The sequence below is a fragment of the Coturnix japonica genome, chromosome 31 (genome assembly GCF_054131305.1).
Source record: "Coturnix japonica strain WE chromosome 31, WE-NBRP24, whole genome shotgun sequence".
NCBI lineage: Eukaryota > Metazoa > Chordata > Aves > Galliformes > Phasianidae > Coturnix > Coturnix japonica.
The window spans coordinates 5,199,041-5,214,491 of record NC_140693.1 but is presented as its reverse complement, the minus strand read 5'-3'; the positions used below and the strand labels follow the sequence as shown (position 1 = coordinate 5,214,491).

Here is a 15,451-nt window from a genome sequence, read left to right as displayed (position 1 = left end):
TGAGCTCATGGCTTTGGTTGCCAGCTGGGGTAGGAAGACTCCTTGGGTGAGTTCCTATGAAAGGGAACTGTATGTCATATGAATGGAAACAAGAACAAGTACTCTCTCCCAGGTGGGTGACAATAGGAGGGACCTAGGTTGGTCTCTCCTACGGGTATGGGATATAGTGGATAGCCTGTCAAATGGTAGCCTGGGTTCTCCAAGTTGTAATCACGGGGGTTATAGGTTGTATGTTCAATATTATCATCTGCTTTAAGTGTTTGGTACCGTGTGTCAAGCCGACTCTGGGAAAAACATTAACGTTTGCAACTGGTCGACCAGAGTATGAGTGTTATTAAGATTCCAGCTAGAAAACGTTGTCAGCGTTGTGTAGTATGAATAAACCATGGTTTTTGATCTAAATGTCAGAGTGAGTGTGGTGTGAGTGAGACACAGAACAGCTGCAGGGTGAGTGCCGAGTCCCGATCCATGTTTCCTTCCTCCTGTGAGGGAAATGGCCAGACACGGACAAAGTGAAAGACTGTGTTGTCTGTCCACTCATAAGTACTTTCTGCTTGTATGTAAGAAGACAGGAGTTTGTACTCTGTAGATTAGTAAGATTGTCCTGAGGAGAGGTGTACATTCCACCCGACCAATGAGTGTCAACCCATTTATGTAATACTATGTACTGCTTGCGAGGAAGTGTGTGAGGGAGGTGGTTCAATCAGTGCTGGTTCTGTGGCACAGTGTTTATAACTGAAGAATACAGACTGTATTAAGGGAGTTTATGTGAACTGAAGAACTGTACGTTTTGACAAACTGTTTTGATGGTATAAGAAAGTGTAATTGTTAATGATATATGAAAGTGTAGTTGAGGGAATGTGGAAGTGTATCTGAGCATAGAAATAGAGGAAGCATTTACAGAGGAAAAAGGATTAAAGTGAGTTTACCTGCATTGACATGAGAGCAACACCCTGCCAGACCGCTGCCCTGTGAGCTGAGCAGAGCAGAGCAGAGACACAGTCCCCATGTATCAGGTAGTGTTATTCTGCTTACCAAATGAATGAGTTCACTACAGAAGAGGCAAATCTTCCCCTCTGCTCCATCTGTGGCATACTCTGGAGTTCAAGGCATTGCAAAGCTATGGCACATCTACTTTCTTTCAATGATGAAAACTTAGTGTGCTCTGGGCTCCCATTTCAATTGCATCTAAAGAAGTCTAGGGTCATACCAGCTGACAGGAAGCTGGCAAATGTTGTCTCATTGTAAGGAAGAGCAAGAAAGATGACATGGGCAATTATGGACCTGTCAGTCCAGAGCCTGGTAAAATTATGGAGAAAATGATGGTGGGAGTTATGGAAAAACAGCTGAAGGACAATTCTGTCATTGGTCGCAGCCAACACAAGTTTGTGAGGCAAAGGTCCTGTTTAATTTAAGCTCATTTTGTGACACAGTTATCCGTTTAGTTGACCAAGGGAAGCCAGTTGATGTAATCCTTGAGGATTTCAGTGGAGATTTTGATACTGTTTCTCACAACAAACTTCTGGACAGAATGTTCTGCATGTGGCTAGACAGAAACACAATGTGGTGGGTGAGCAGTTGGCCATTAGGTCAGTCCCAAAGGATTATAGTCAGTTTTTTCCATCAGGCTGGTAGATGGTCACTGTCGGGGACCCCAGGGTTCCATTTTGGGGCCACTTTCCTTTCATGTTTATGCAGATGACTTGAATGCAGGACTAGAAGACGTTCTGAGCAAGTTTGCTGATGAGACCAGATGAGGAGGTGCTGTTGCCTCCACTGAGGGTGGAGAGGACTTGCAGAGAGATGTGGACAAGTCAGAGAAGTGGGTACCAGTTGGTACTAAGCACCAAGTGCATAACGTATAACAAGAACAAGTGCCTGATTGTGCACCTGGGTAGGGGCAATGCTGGACATACACACTGACTGGATATGGGACACTGGAGAGGATTCTGACTGGAAAGGGTTGGGGTGCTGGTCAGCATCACACTGAATGTGAGTCAGCAGTGTGCCAAGGCAGCCAGGAAAGACAACAGTCCCCTGGAGTGCATGAAGCAACTTATTGCCAGCTGGGTGAGGGAAAGGGTTGTCCCTCTGCTCTGCATTGCTACTGCCTCACTATGTTCTGGGCAGCACAGAACATAAAGGACTTCAAACTCTGGGAGAATGTGCAAAGGAGGGCACTGAAACCGAGAGATCTGAAGTTCAGAGTTTCACAGGGATTGGCTGCTTGTTCAGACTGGGCCCTTCTCACATCCCTGCTCACATCCTGCAATGAAACATAGGTCTCATATGGGACATGAACCTCACAGCGTCCTTGCACCACATGTAGAGCCTGGGATCTTCTGTCCCCATGTCTTTCATTTAACATCATACAAAATTCCAACACATTGCCCCAGGAAATGCCCAGAGCCAACATGAGAGACAGGATCTCTCTACCACTGGTCTTGCAATCAGGGCTTGACCTGTCTGCTTCGTAAGGCAAAGGAGAGGTTTCTTAGCATGCCAGTGCCTTTGCCTGCCTGTAGTCATGGCTTCCAGTTATCTTCTCTAACAAGTCCCTTGGGAAGCTTACTTGGTAATGTTCCTCAGCGGGCCCATTAATACTCCAAGAAACTTCACTGTTACTTCTGACTTTGTCTTGTTGAGCACTTTGTGCAAACTTCTCTCTGCACTAGAGGCTGATGAACTCAGCATCAAATGCGCCCTGGGACCATTATAACCTAAAGAATCTCCTGTGCCTTATGCCATCTTGTTATCTTCTTCAGGTTATCAGAACTTGTTCAGCAAAAAGGAGGGATATCTGGAGAGAGCTTAAAGAATCCAGTATAAATTTATTGTCTATTTATTTATAGTTGGGTTTAAAGAAGACATTAAAGCAGCACTGTGCAACTGATACCAATCCAGGATGTCCCAATGAGTTCTGTACTGTTACTGTGTTGACAAAGGTCCTTCTCAACCTCCCCACCCAATTTCTGCTCACAATGGACCTATGGGACTTGCATCACTTTTCTTCACATCACTCTTCTCCTCTGCATTCATCTGCTCAGTGTTAAAACTGCTTTGCACCAACTCCCACTGGCTTTCCTCAGAGAACCAGCTACACATGGAAAAGGAAAGATTTCTCTTTTTTATCTGGCCAGCAAATGGAAAGAAAGGTGATGCAATTGAATGAACAGTAAAACACAGTGATCAACTGCATGCCATGTTCAAGCTGCATCTATTGAAGTTTGTCTTTCATATGGAATACTTTTAAAAGAAATGATTTATTCTGAGGTAGGATAGGATAGATTGAATCACAGTGAAGTAGTTGACAACAGAGGCCATCAGACTCTGGTAGATAGAGCAAATTCCAGTAATCTCCCTGGGATAGATCAGCCAGGTAGTTGAGAGGTATCAACTTAAAATTGATCAGGACTTGTGAGTATTTCACACATTGAGACGGGTTAACACATTCTCACTGATTCTCAGACTTTGGGGAGATGGAACAAATTCCAGTAATCCCCCTGAAAGTCAGAAATCAGACAGATAATTGGGAGGTATCTGACTGAACAAAGAGCAAGGGATGGAGAAATCTGGAGGGCAGTGGGAGTAGTTTGTGCCCAAATGGCCTGCTGAAAACATGCCCTTAACCATGGCCATTTATTTAGGAGAGCTGAAAAAACTTGGAGGATGAGACACATCAAATAGGCAGCAGGGAAGAGTAGTGCTGGGCACCAGGCTACAGTCACAGGGCATTGGCACTGGCACCACTGTCTGCGTCTCTGAACCTGAAGGCATTTGTGTCCAGCGAACACAGTTCTGGAAAACATTGTAGTTTCAGTAAAAGAAAAAAAAAGAAAGAAAGAAAAAAAAAAGACATCAAATCACCTCAAAGATTCATATTTACAACTTAAAATGGAACAAGACTCATGAGAATTTCTCATGTTGAGAAGGGTTAACACATTTTCATTGATTTCCATCTTTGTCTTCAATTATTTGTTTCAGTTTTATTGACATTTATGATCAACATAAAGATCAACTGAAGACAGGAAAAGACACTGATGGTCTCCTCTGTTTGCCATTTCCATTAGCTCTGACCTGTCTGCTCTTCCATCCCCAGGCAGAGCTCAGTGCACTCTCACAGACGTCAGTCGCCCTTCTTTGTCTCCTCGCCCATCCATCCTAAAGACTCTGTATCCCCCTTGTGCTACAGTGCAGTTGTGGAAGCCATTAAACTGTGTCCCCATGGTCTAAACAGGAGCTCAGGCCAGCAGCTCTATCAAGATTTCTAGCTTCTTGTGTGTTGGTGTTTGCATTGGTGCAAAACCACAGAAGTTAACATCCTAATTGAAAAGCATCACTGGACATAGCCTGACTGGATAGCTCATCTATGGTATTAGTGCGCAGAAGGTGGCACACAGACATTAGACCGATCGTGGGTCTTGGAGGTGACGTAGCAGCACGGACACACCATGGGCATGGCTTTTCTGAAGGCCCTGTGCTGCACTTGCAGCTGCATGTGAATTCACCAGACAGCCGGTGCTATCCCCTCTCTGGCCCTCGGCTGATGCCCAGGAAGGAGCTGTCTATCTCAGGGACTTCCCACACGGTTTACAAGCACTGGCACACATCAGGAGCAGCCCAGGCACCTTGGGCATCACCCAGTGTCTGTGTGTGAGCAACTGCATCCCAGCTGAAGGACCGAGGACTCAGAGCAGGAGCTCACATGCAGGCAACTCCTTGTGCACTTCTGAACTGAACCAGAGGAATCCCAGCTCCTGTGGGTGTGTAGGGAGCTGAATCCCATTTCAGCTCCAGGATTTCTGTCAAGGGATGAGACTCCTGCACTGCCTCAGCTGGATCACTGCCCTGCACAGGGAAAGTCCAAACCTCCTCGTCCTTGTCTGGGTGCCCTTTGTGCTTCATCAAATGAACTCTGGTAGCACTCTCTATATGTCTCCAATCAGTCACTGACCACTGGACATGTGGTGGTTAATTGAGTGGATTTCAAAGCACAGTCATGATGCTGTTGTCTTTCAGGAGCTGTTGGCCATGAAGACCCGGGGATGTGTCAGGGGAGATGAGTGGGAAGGATAAAAATGACATAATCTGTAGCTGAGCTGGGCTGGGCTCCTGGGACACAGGGAGCTCATACAAGTGGGCAGAGCTGCAGAGAGACAGCTGTGCCCAGGAGCAGCTCTTGTGCACAGCACAGCCTGCAGGTGACAGAAGGAGAGGAGAGAAACTGGAGAGAGCTTGCAGGATGTGTGTGGTGTGAGCGAGCTGTGAGCTCACTGCAGGAGCATTGCTCACAGACCATGACAAGGTAAGTCTCACTGCAGACCATGAGCTGCTTTTCATAGAGGGTCAACTTAATTTGGGATATCCCATAGCAGATCTGGATGCAGGCACTGCATGTTTCTTTACTGTGGAAAAAGCCTTCTGCTCCAGCTGAGGGCTTCCCTGCTTCAGTGTCAGAGCACAGCCCTGAGGGCTGCGTGTCCCAGCACGGCTGCAGGCTGTGCAGCCGGGGCTGCAGGCGGGTGCCCAGGGCTGTCCTGCAGAGCAGGGTCCCTGCTGTGCCCCAGGGGCTGTGTGCCGGGTATGGGACTCTGCCGCCTGCCAGGCTCAGCACTCAGCCTGCCCGGGGAGCTGCCCAGGGTGCTGTGGGGAGACTTGTGGTGTGAGGGAAAGGAGCCCCCCTCCTTTCCCTTTCTCACTCTTTTGAGAAAGGCTTGTGCTGCCACAGCTCTTGCCAGGGGCAGGGGGATCACAGCTTCACTGCACAACAGGATGTTTCTAAGGTTGTTTTGCAAGAGGAGAGCCAAGGCAGGGGGTTTCCATTTCCTGTTCTGAGGAAAAGAGGATTGGAAACAGATATCTAAAAGGAGCTATCAGAGATCTGTGAATTTTTCTTCAATAAATTTCTTGTTTCCTGAACAGTCACACGTGATGTGCATTCAGTCTCCCCTTTCTCAAAAGATGGAACCAGTTGTAATTATCATCATTTTCTGTAGGCACGAATAATTCACTTATCCTACAAACAGGCAGCATTTTCTAACTGAAACTGAATGCCAAAGAAGCTGGAGTAGGGGGTGCTAAGAGCAGTTGGGGTAAAGATATGAGACATGAAACAGATGAAAATATACAGGGAGAAGGGATAAGAAAAGAAGAGGAAGGTTAGAGCTCCAAATGCTTCTTCTGCTTAAGGAACGCTGAAATACATGAAATTAAATGCAAGTAATGGTGCAAAACGTACACTGTTGTAAGAGAATAAAAACATTTCATATTATAGCAGGAGGAGTGTGTCTGAGAATGGTCTGGACTTGTCATTACCTTCTGCACTCTGAACAGGACTCCAAGCCCAACAACAGCAGATGCCCAACAGCAGCTCCATCAGTGAGTTCCTCCTGCTGCCGTTGGCAGACACGCGGCAGCTGCAGCTCCTGCACTTCTGGCTCTTCCTGGGCATCTACCTGGCTGCCCTCCTGGGCAACGGCCTCATCAGCACAGCCGTAGCCTGCGACCGCCGCCTGCACACCTCCATGTACTTCTTCCTCCTCAACCTGGCCCTCCTTGACCTGGGCTTCATCTCCACCACTCTCCCCAAAGCCTTGGCCAACGCCCTCTGGGACACCAGGGCCATCTCCTACGCAGGATGTGCTGCACAGCTCTTTTTCTATGTCTTCTTCCTCTCAGCAGAGTTGTCCCTTCTCACCATCATGTCCTATGACCGCTATGTTGCCATCTGCAAGCCCCTGCACTATGGGACCTTGATGGACAGCAGAGCTTGTGCCACCATGGCAGCAGCTGCCTGGGGCACTGGTGTTCTCTATTCCCTGCTGCACACTGCCAGTACGTTTTCACTGCCTCTATGCCAAGGCAATGTTGTGAACCAGTTTTTCTGTGAAATCCCCCAGATCCTCAAGCTCTCCTGCTCTGGCTCCTACATGAGGGAATTTGTGATTCTCATTTTGAGTATAATTTTAGTCTTTGGGTGCTTTGTTTTCATAGTTGTGTCGTATATGCAGATCTTCATGGCTGTGCTGAGGATGCCCTCTGAGCAGGGATGGCACAAAGCCTTCTCCACGTGCCTCCCTCACCTGGACGTGGTCTCCCTGTTTCTCAGCAGTGGCGCTTTTGCCCACCTGAAACCTCTCTCCATTTCCTCCCCACTCCTGGATCTGACAGTGGCACTTCTGTATGCAGTGGTTCCTCCAACTCTGAACCCTATTATCTACAGCATGAGGAACAGGGAGATCAAGCACGCTCTCAGGAAGTTGTTGCTATACACACTATACCATCTTCAATAAAGTACACACCTTCCTCACAGGATTCCCAGAGATGGTTCTTTATGGTTTAAGCATTTTAGATTCTTTGACCGTGTGTGATATAGCAACTTGCAAAAATATGTCATTGAACATATAAATAAGAGTTTATTTCACTTCTTTCCACCAACTTTCCAATTTCTCACTCTAAGAGCTCATGTAAATATGGAAACAGATTCCCTGAATAGGTTAAAAAATTCCTAAATATATTTCAAAATAGACTGTTCCCTCATCCTCCACCAAAATCTGTCACAGTTTGAACGAAAAATCCACCTGCGTCCGTGACAGGGGCAATGGGCCCTGGAGGGGCCCTAGGCCAAAGGAAAAAAGTTAATTAGGAAAAGAAAACAGCGGCAACGATCTTAGGAGGCACACTTACATGTTGCATCCCTTCCTTGATGACCTGAAGTCTCATGGGCCCACCGAGCTAAGAATAATTCACCCTTGTTCTGCCAGTCCAAGTCTATTTGAGCCACCTCAATTTTGGCAGCTCGATCAACCTGATGGTTATTTTTATGTTCTTCAGTAGCCTTACTTTTAGGCACATGAGCATCTACATGGCGCACCTTTACAACAACGTTCCTTATTCGGGCAGCAATGTCTTTCCACAGTTCAGCAGCCCAAACAGGTTTACCCTTTCGTTGCCAATTATCATCTTCCCACTGTTGCAACCACCCCCATAAGGCATTTGCCACCACCCATGAATCAGTATAAAGATGAAGCATTGGCCACCTCTCTCGTTCAGCCACATCTAAAGCCAGCTGAACAGCCTTTACCTCTGCGAATTGACTTGATTCTCCTTTACCTTCAGTGGCCTCTGCAACTTGTCGTGTGGGGCTCCATACAGCAGCTTTCCATCTGCGATGCTTCCCTACAATACGACATGATCCGTCTGTGAATAGGGCAAATTTCTTTTCGTTTTCTGGTAGCTCATTGTATGGTGGTTCCTCTTTAGCGCATGATACCTCTTCTGTAGATGGTGTTTCAATTTTTTTACTCTCACGCCAGTCCATGATCACTTCTAAAATTCCAGGATGGCTGAGTTTTCCCATTCGAGCTCATTGAGTAATTAATGAAATCCACTTACTCCAAGTGGCATCAGTAGCATGATGGGTGGAGGGAACCTGTCCTTTAAACATCCAGTTTATTACTGGCAAGCGAGGTGCTAGAAGAAGCTGAACCTCTGTCCCAACTACTTCAGAAGCAGCCCGAACCCCCTCATACACAGCTAAGATCTCCTTCTCAGAGTGTAGCGCTCCTCAGACCCTTTATATGCTCGACTCCAGAATCCTAGGGGTCGGCCTCGGGTCTCTCCTGAGGCTCTTTGCCACAAACTCCAGGTGGGACCTTTCTCTCCAGCAGCAGTGTAGAGGATGTTCTTCACATCCTGTCCCGTCCGTACTGGCCCCAAGGCCACGGCACGGGCTATTTCTTGTTTTCTCTGCTCAAAAGCCTGCTGCTGCTCAGGACCCCATGAGAAATTATTCTTCTTCTGTGTTACCTGATAGAGGGGGCTCACTATGTGGCTGTAGTTTGGGACATGCATTCTCCAAAAGCCCACTACTCCCAGAAAAGATTGGGTCTCTGTTTGGTTGGTTGGCGGAGACATAGCAGTGATTTTGTCAATCACATCTGCTGGGATGTGACGACGTCCATCTTGCCATTTTATACCTAAGAACTGGATTTCCTGGAGAGGCCCCTTCACCTTGCTGCGCTTAATGGCAAAACCAGCTTGCAAAAGAATTTGGATTATCTGTTTCCCTTTCTTGAAAACCTCTACTGCTGTATGGCCCCACACTACAATATCATCAATATACTGCAAGTGCTCAGGAGCATTACCCTGTTCCAAAACAGCTTGGATCAATCCATGGCAAATTGTTGGGCTGTGCTTCCACCCCTGAGGTAAACGGTTCCAGGTATACTGAATACCTCTCCAGGTAAAAGCAAATTGTGGCCTACATTTTGCAGCCAATGGGATGGAAAAGATGGCATTAGCAATGTCAATGGTGGCATACCACCTAGATTCTTTTGACTCCAATTCATACTGGAGTTCTAGCAAGTCTGGTACAGCAGCACTTAATGGAGGTGTAACTTCATTCAGGCCACGGTAATCTACCGTCAGCCTCCATTCCCCACTGATTTTATGCACTGGCCATATGGGGCTGTTAAAAGGCGAGTGAGTTTTGCTAATCACTCCCTGATTCTCTAATTGGCGAATTAGCTTGTGAATGGGGAGCAATGAATCCCTATTGGTGCGGTACTGCCGTCTGTGAACCACTCTGGTGGCAATTGGTTCCTCTTGGTCTTTTACCTGGAGCAACCCCACAGCAGAAGGATCATCTGACAGACCAGGTAAAGTTGACAGCTGCTTAACACCGTTTGTGTTTACAGCAGCTATCCCAAAGGCCCATTGATACCCCTTGGGATCCTTAAAATATCCCATCCTAAGGTAATCGATTCCCAGTATACATGGAGCCTCTGGACCAGTCACAATAGGGTGCCTTTGCCAGTTTTTACCAGTGAGGCTTATTTCGGCCTCCAACATAGTCAATTCTTGGGAACCCCCAGTCACTCCATGGATATCTATTGGTTGTGTCCCTGGGTGACTTGAGGGCATTAGGGTGCATTGTGCATCAGTGTCCACCAAGGCTTTATATTTCTGTGGTTGAGATGTGCCAGGCCACTTAATCCACACAGTCCAGTATACTCTATTGTCCCTTTCCCCCCCCTGGCTGGGGGCAGGGCCCCTCTATTGTTTACCTCGTTGGCTTGCAGCAACTGGAACTCTCCCCTTCTTGGAAGAGTTCACCTCGGTAGTTGTTTCACCTTGTAATTCTTCCACTCATGCCTGAAGTGCAGAAGTGGATGAATTACACCACTTCTTCATGTCCTCCCCATGACTACAGAGGAAAAGCAACAAGGCAAGACGTGTAGTCTCATCGTTGATTCGAGGTGACTTATCATTGTCATTTGCTTGAATACGAGGACGTCTCTTTTTAATGGTTGAGATTTTCGATGATACAGGTCGAGAGGAACTCATGTTGTTTAGCTTTCTCAATAGGCGATCGTGGAAATCCTGGTTTCCATCATCTTGTACCACCGTGGATTCATCTACATCAGGCACATTAGCCAATTTGTCAATAATATCACTTTGTGTTCCCTCCATTTTGTTTAATCTTTCCACAATTTTGACAATGGCTGAAGTATACAGATTAACTTCTGTAGCGCTTATAAATAATTCAAGTTCCTGAAGTCTGCCAATTAGTTCATTCACAAAGGGTTTCCTTTCCCCTTTGCCATATACTAATGCAAGTGCACTGGCATGCTTTTCTGGAGCTGCCTTTGTAAAGTCACGCCACATCTGTCGTGGAACGCGGACTGCTTCAGGATCATGTAATTGGTTTGGATCGTTACAATTGAACTCGGGGCTGTATAGCATTTCCACCAGAGCACTTTCACTCAAAGATTGGATACCTTTCTCTATATCAGTCCATTTCTTTCTCTCAGGCTCCAAGTCCCGTTTAAAGGGGAATCTATCTCTTACCGCTATCAACATCCGCTTCCAGAGGGTGTAGGACCGATTTTGGCATGTGCCAATACCTCTGTCCACACGCGAGTCCCTGGAAATGCTACCCAGTTGGCGAGCTTCACTGCCATCAAGCCATGCACTGTTGGCACCATTGTCCCAGCAGCGAAGTAACCAAGTGACCATATTTTCTTTTGGTTGACATGTGAAATCCTTTCTTAGATCTCGAATTTCACTCAGTTTAAAAGATCGATCAATAATGGTCGTTATACTTTGCTCGCCTTTTGCTCTATCAAGCGTCCCAGGTGTTGATGGTGGCAACTGTGTTGATGAGGCTGCCCCATCTATAAGTTTGGACTCGAGAAATTCTCGTAAAGAAAATCTAGCTTTTGGCTCCTCTTCAGACTCTGACCCCGACCCTTGTGTTATTTCCTTCAGGTAACCCTCCTTCTTTTTCCTCTCTCCTAACTTCCTCTGCTCCTCTAACTTCTTCTGCTCCTCTAACATCTTCTTATACTGCTCTAACATCCTCTGCTCCTCTAACTTCTTCTGGTCCTCTGACTCCCCCTGCTCTCCTGAGTCCCCCTGCTCTCCTGAGTCCCCTTGCTCTCCTGAGTCCTGCTCTCCTAACTCTCTCCGCTCTTCTAACTCCTTCTGCATTTTCTCTAACTGAGTTGAAGCTTGTTTTGTCTTTCGCCCTTTTACAGGGGCAACCAACATTGCGTCTAGTGTCCCCGATGGCTGTTCCAATTGGACTACATGTGCCCCCGGTGGCTGGTCAGATTGAACTACATGTGCCCCCGGTGGCTAGTCAAATTGGACTACATGCGCCCCCAGTGGCTGGCCAAATTGGACTACATGTGCCCCCAATGGCTGGTCAAATTGGACTACATGTGACCCTGGTTGTTGGTTAAATACATTCAGCTCACCCCGGAGGGCACATAGCTGGTCTCGGAGAGCGTTCCGCTCAAACTGGACAGCACCGAGCTCAGTCTGGAGGCTGTTGTAGTTGGACTGAAGAGTGTTGTACCCGAACCGGAGGACGTTAGGCTCGGACTGGAGAGTGTTGAGTTTGGATTGGATACTCTCATTCTCGGCCCTGAGACTCTCTCTCTCAACCTCAAAATCTTCCCTCTCAGGAATGGTATTGAATAAGGCCCGATAAGCATTAGCTAGGCCCCAAGTCATTTGTGCCTCCTTAGATCTGCCTGAGCCACAACATTCCTGTCTCAAATATGCAGTCAAACTCTCAGGATTCTTTAAGTGTTCAGGAGTAAAGCTCCGTGACACTAAAGATGTCTGTCCTCTAAAAGTCTCTCCAAAGTTTCTCCACACTCCCTGCCACTCAGTATTCTCTGACTCTAGGGAAGACTTCCTCCTGAGGTTATAAATCCAGATACCGAGTGAGATCACTACAATAACCAACTGCAAATTGAGGGAGATTAATACGATTGACAGTGTGGTCCACTGGGACAACTGGTCAGTCGAAGACTGCTTAAAAGATGCAAAGAAAAAAGGAAAAGCACGCTCAAAAACCTCCATATCCGTACTATTGGTTGCATTAGTTGCATTAGTTGCTCCCTCTGGAGCTGCATGCAAATACCAAATAAGCGTTGCTAACCGTGCTTTCAATCTATTATACATTCCTATAACTTCATAGGAAAAATAGGCTAGCTTAAACATGGTCCAATATGTTTGGAGCATCGTAAAAGAGGAACTAATGAAATGCAGTACCTTATAAAGCACACTTAGTAGAGGGAACTTTTTTTCTTTTTTTTCAATAGAGAGGGAAAAAAAGTAAAAAAAGAAAACAAAGCTCAGCAGTGTTTATAAAATAAACCAGAGTATTGGCAGTCCGCCTGGACTTTCAAGGTCAAGCTCACAGGTGCAGAATCGCAAACCTAAGATAGCTCCTTAACAGGAAAAAAAACTTGTAGCTCTGTTTAAAGCTAAAAGAGCAACAGAAGAAAACACAGAAAAACAGCAACTCAATTTGCCCGCATTCTCCACCAAAATCTGTCACGGTTGGAACGAAAAGTCCACCTTCGTCCGTGACAGGGGCCGTGGGCCACGCAGGGGCCCAAGGCAGAAAGGAAAAAGTTAATTAGGAAAAGAAAACAGCGGCAACGATCTAAGGAGGCACACTTATTTACTAAATACTATATCGAAATACCGCATAACACAATATAATACAATATAACTGAAAATTGAAAATTGAGCTAACGAATCAAGCAAAATAGGAGAGAGAATGAGTCCCGTAACCGAGAGGCCTACTGTGAAATCTAGGCGAACGGCTGAAGGCTCCCACACACTCCCCTGAACGCCAGAACTCGAAAGACGTCAGTCTATTCTGCGACTGAGTTAATATAGAGTCCAGGTCCCGTGACCCACCGTGTTGTTCTCTGGGAGATGTAGTCTTCTTCTGTAAGTTGCAGATTCAGTAAAATTATTCATGCTTTATATGATGTTATGATGTGGAATACTGATAGCAAAATTACAAAATTATTAAACCATGACACCCTGGTATTTTTCTTTTTTTTTTCTTAAATATTTTCTATTTTTTTTTCTTAAGTATTTTCCTTTTTTTTTTTCTTAAGTATTTTCCTTTTTTTTTTCTTAAATATTTTCCTTTTTACTATTTAAATGTTATGGGCACATCTTATAGAAACACAAGGCTGTTTACAAAGAAGTGCATGCTGTGTTGCTGTATGATGAGCAAGATACATCTATTCTTCATCTAGCAGGAATAGTTGCTGAGCCTTAAGAACAGTTTCAGAAAGCTTTGGGAATTTGGGTGTTTTCCTTGTTTCTGCAACACAAAATGAAAATTTACGCTGTATACAAAGAAAAGGGGAGTCCGAACTTGTACGTTAAATTTGAAGGAGATCAATCTGGGGTAATATTTTAAAAAAAAAAAAAAAAAAAAAAAAAAAAAAGGGAGCGTGGTCATCAAATACTATAAAATATATTAGCTGTTACTAGAATGCCACTTATCTTCCCCCCATACGAATCACTGTCATGTTGTATGTGAATTTGTGAGGTGGGTTTTGAAGCTGAAATTAAAAACTTCTTGTATGGCTGTCTTCATAGTGGCTATCCAGACTATCTGTAGAAATAACAGCTATTATGTAGTCAGCTATTCACCAGTTTTAACTGATTATAAATTACGTTTCAGGGTGGAGAACATAGCATAGTGCCTGACACCTGTGTTGATCCTGAGGGCATTCTTGATTCTGTGCATTATGATGTCATGGATATTAAAGAGCAAGCTGAGGCAGCACATAGTTCCATTGTATCCGTGGAGGACCCGAAGGAAGATACTGGCTGGTTTGAAAAGCAGCTGGAGAAAACTAACTTTGAACTGATGGAGACCAAAGAAGAGCTAACAGAGAAAAACACCAAACTACTTAAAACTGAAGAAGAGCTGATGCAGAAGAACAAAGGTGAGTTATGCGATGTGAAAGGTAGAAGACAGAAATAGTTCATTAATCTAAAAGAGAAATAACCAGTTTGAGTAGGAATTAGAGGAGATGTTCTACCTTTGGAACCATAGCCTGTAGATAAGTGATAGTTTGTTCCTTGTGTATATTCAGGTTCAGCAATTCCACGGTTTTTGGTTATTTCTTTTCTTTTTTTCCCCCTCTCCTTTAAACTGCAACCAGCAGCTTTACGCTTTCGTAAGTATGGGGTTAAATGTCTATATCTTGATTTTTACTTTTATATTGTAATCTCTACTCTTCTTTATGTCTTGTTGATGCAATGTTTTCGTTCCAAGAAATATAGAAAACTTTTGAATCACTCCCAATAAGTGAAGACCACATGCAAATTAATTAATCTGTTCAAAAGCTACCTAAATATTAGAATATCTGGAAAAATTGATTACTTAATAAACTATCTATTGGCTACTTATGTAATACAACCTTTTCTGTGTGTAACAGACTTTGAAATGCAGGTGATTAAATTGGATGAGTCTGTTGAGCAACTTAAAGAAGCAACTGAGGTAACTTTATCAAGAAGATGTTGTGTAAAATTGTTTTAATACCAACTTGTGGTAGCTTAAAATGCTATGAATGCTCAGGATATCTCCACGTTCTATGCAGTCCATAAAACTTTATCCTGACTAATGTACCGCGAGCTACTGAATATGTGAAGACTAGCTTGATTAAGTATGTGTGCATACCACTTCTGGTGGTTTTTGTTCATTTTTTGATGTTTGGTAGCCTGAAGTAGCTCTGAAAACATTTATAGTTAATTCTGTCACTCAGATCTCTAACCTTGTAAGCTTAGCAACTTGACCCTTCTTAGTCTTTGACTGTCTGCATCACTGCAACTTAGTATTTCCATGGTATTAAAGCTGACTGTGATGAATAGTCATGCCCTCACCTATTACTTCTTCCAAGAACAAGGCTCCAACTCTATCTGTGAGATTGTGTGGCCTGAACACTTCTGAGGCTTTTCTTTTCATAAGTTACTAAAGATGAATAATCAGTCCTTGGCAGTGCCAGCATGGCTTAACAATCGTCATCTTGTAAGTAAGGAAGCTTCACTTGTGGTCAAGGACACAATCTAAACTATGCGTGACAGAGCTGACAAAGCTTTAAGGTTGGATTATATCTGT

The 15,451-nt window shown here is 45.0% G+C and overlaps 1 protein-coding gene across 1 annotated transcript in view; it reads right to left on the bottom strand.

The window, feature by feature from the left end:
* The window catches only part of LOC146755683 (obscurin-like protein 1), a 30,301-nt gene extending 15,093 nt beyond the window's left edge, over positions 1-15,208 (bottom strand). The window contains exon 1 of the mRNA XM_085525365.1: positions 15,193-15,208. Within this exon, the coding sequence (XP_085381491.1) occupies positions 15,193-15,208 (16 nt within the window). The remainder of the gene's footprint in view (positions 1-15,192) is intronic.
* Positions 15,209-15,451: the final 243 nt, after the last annotated feature.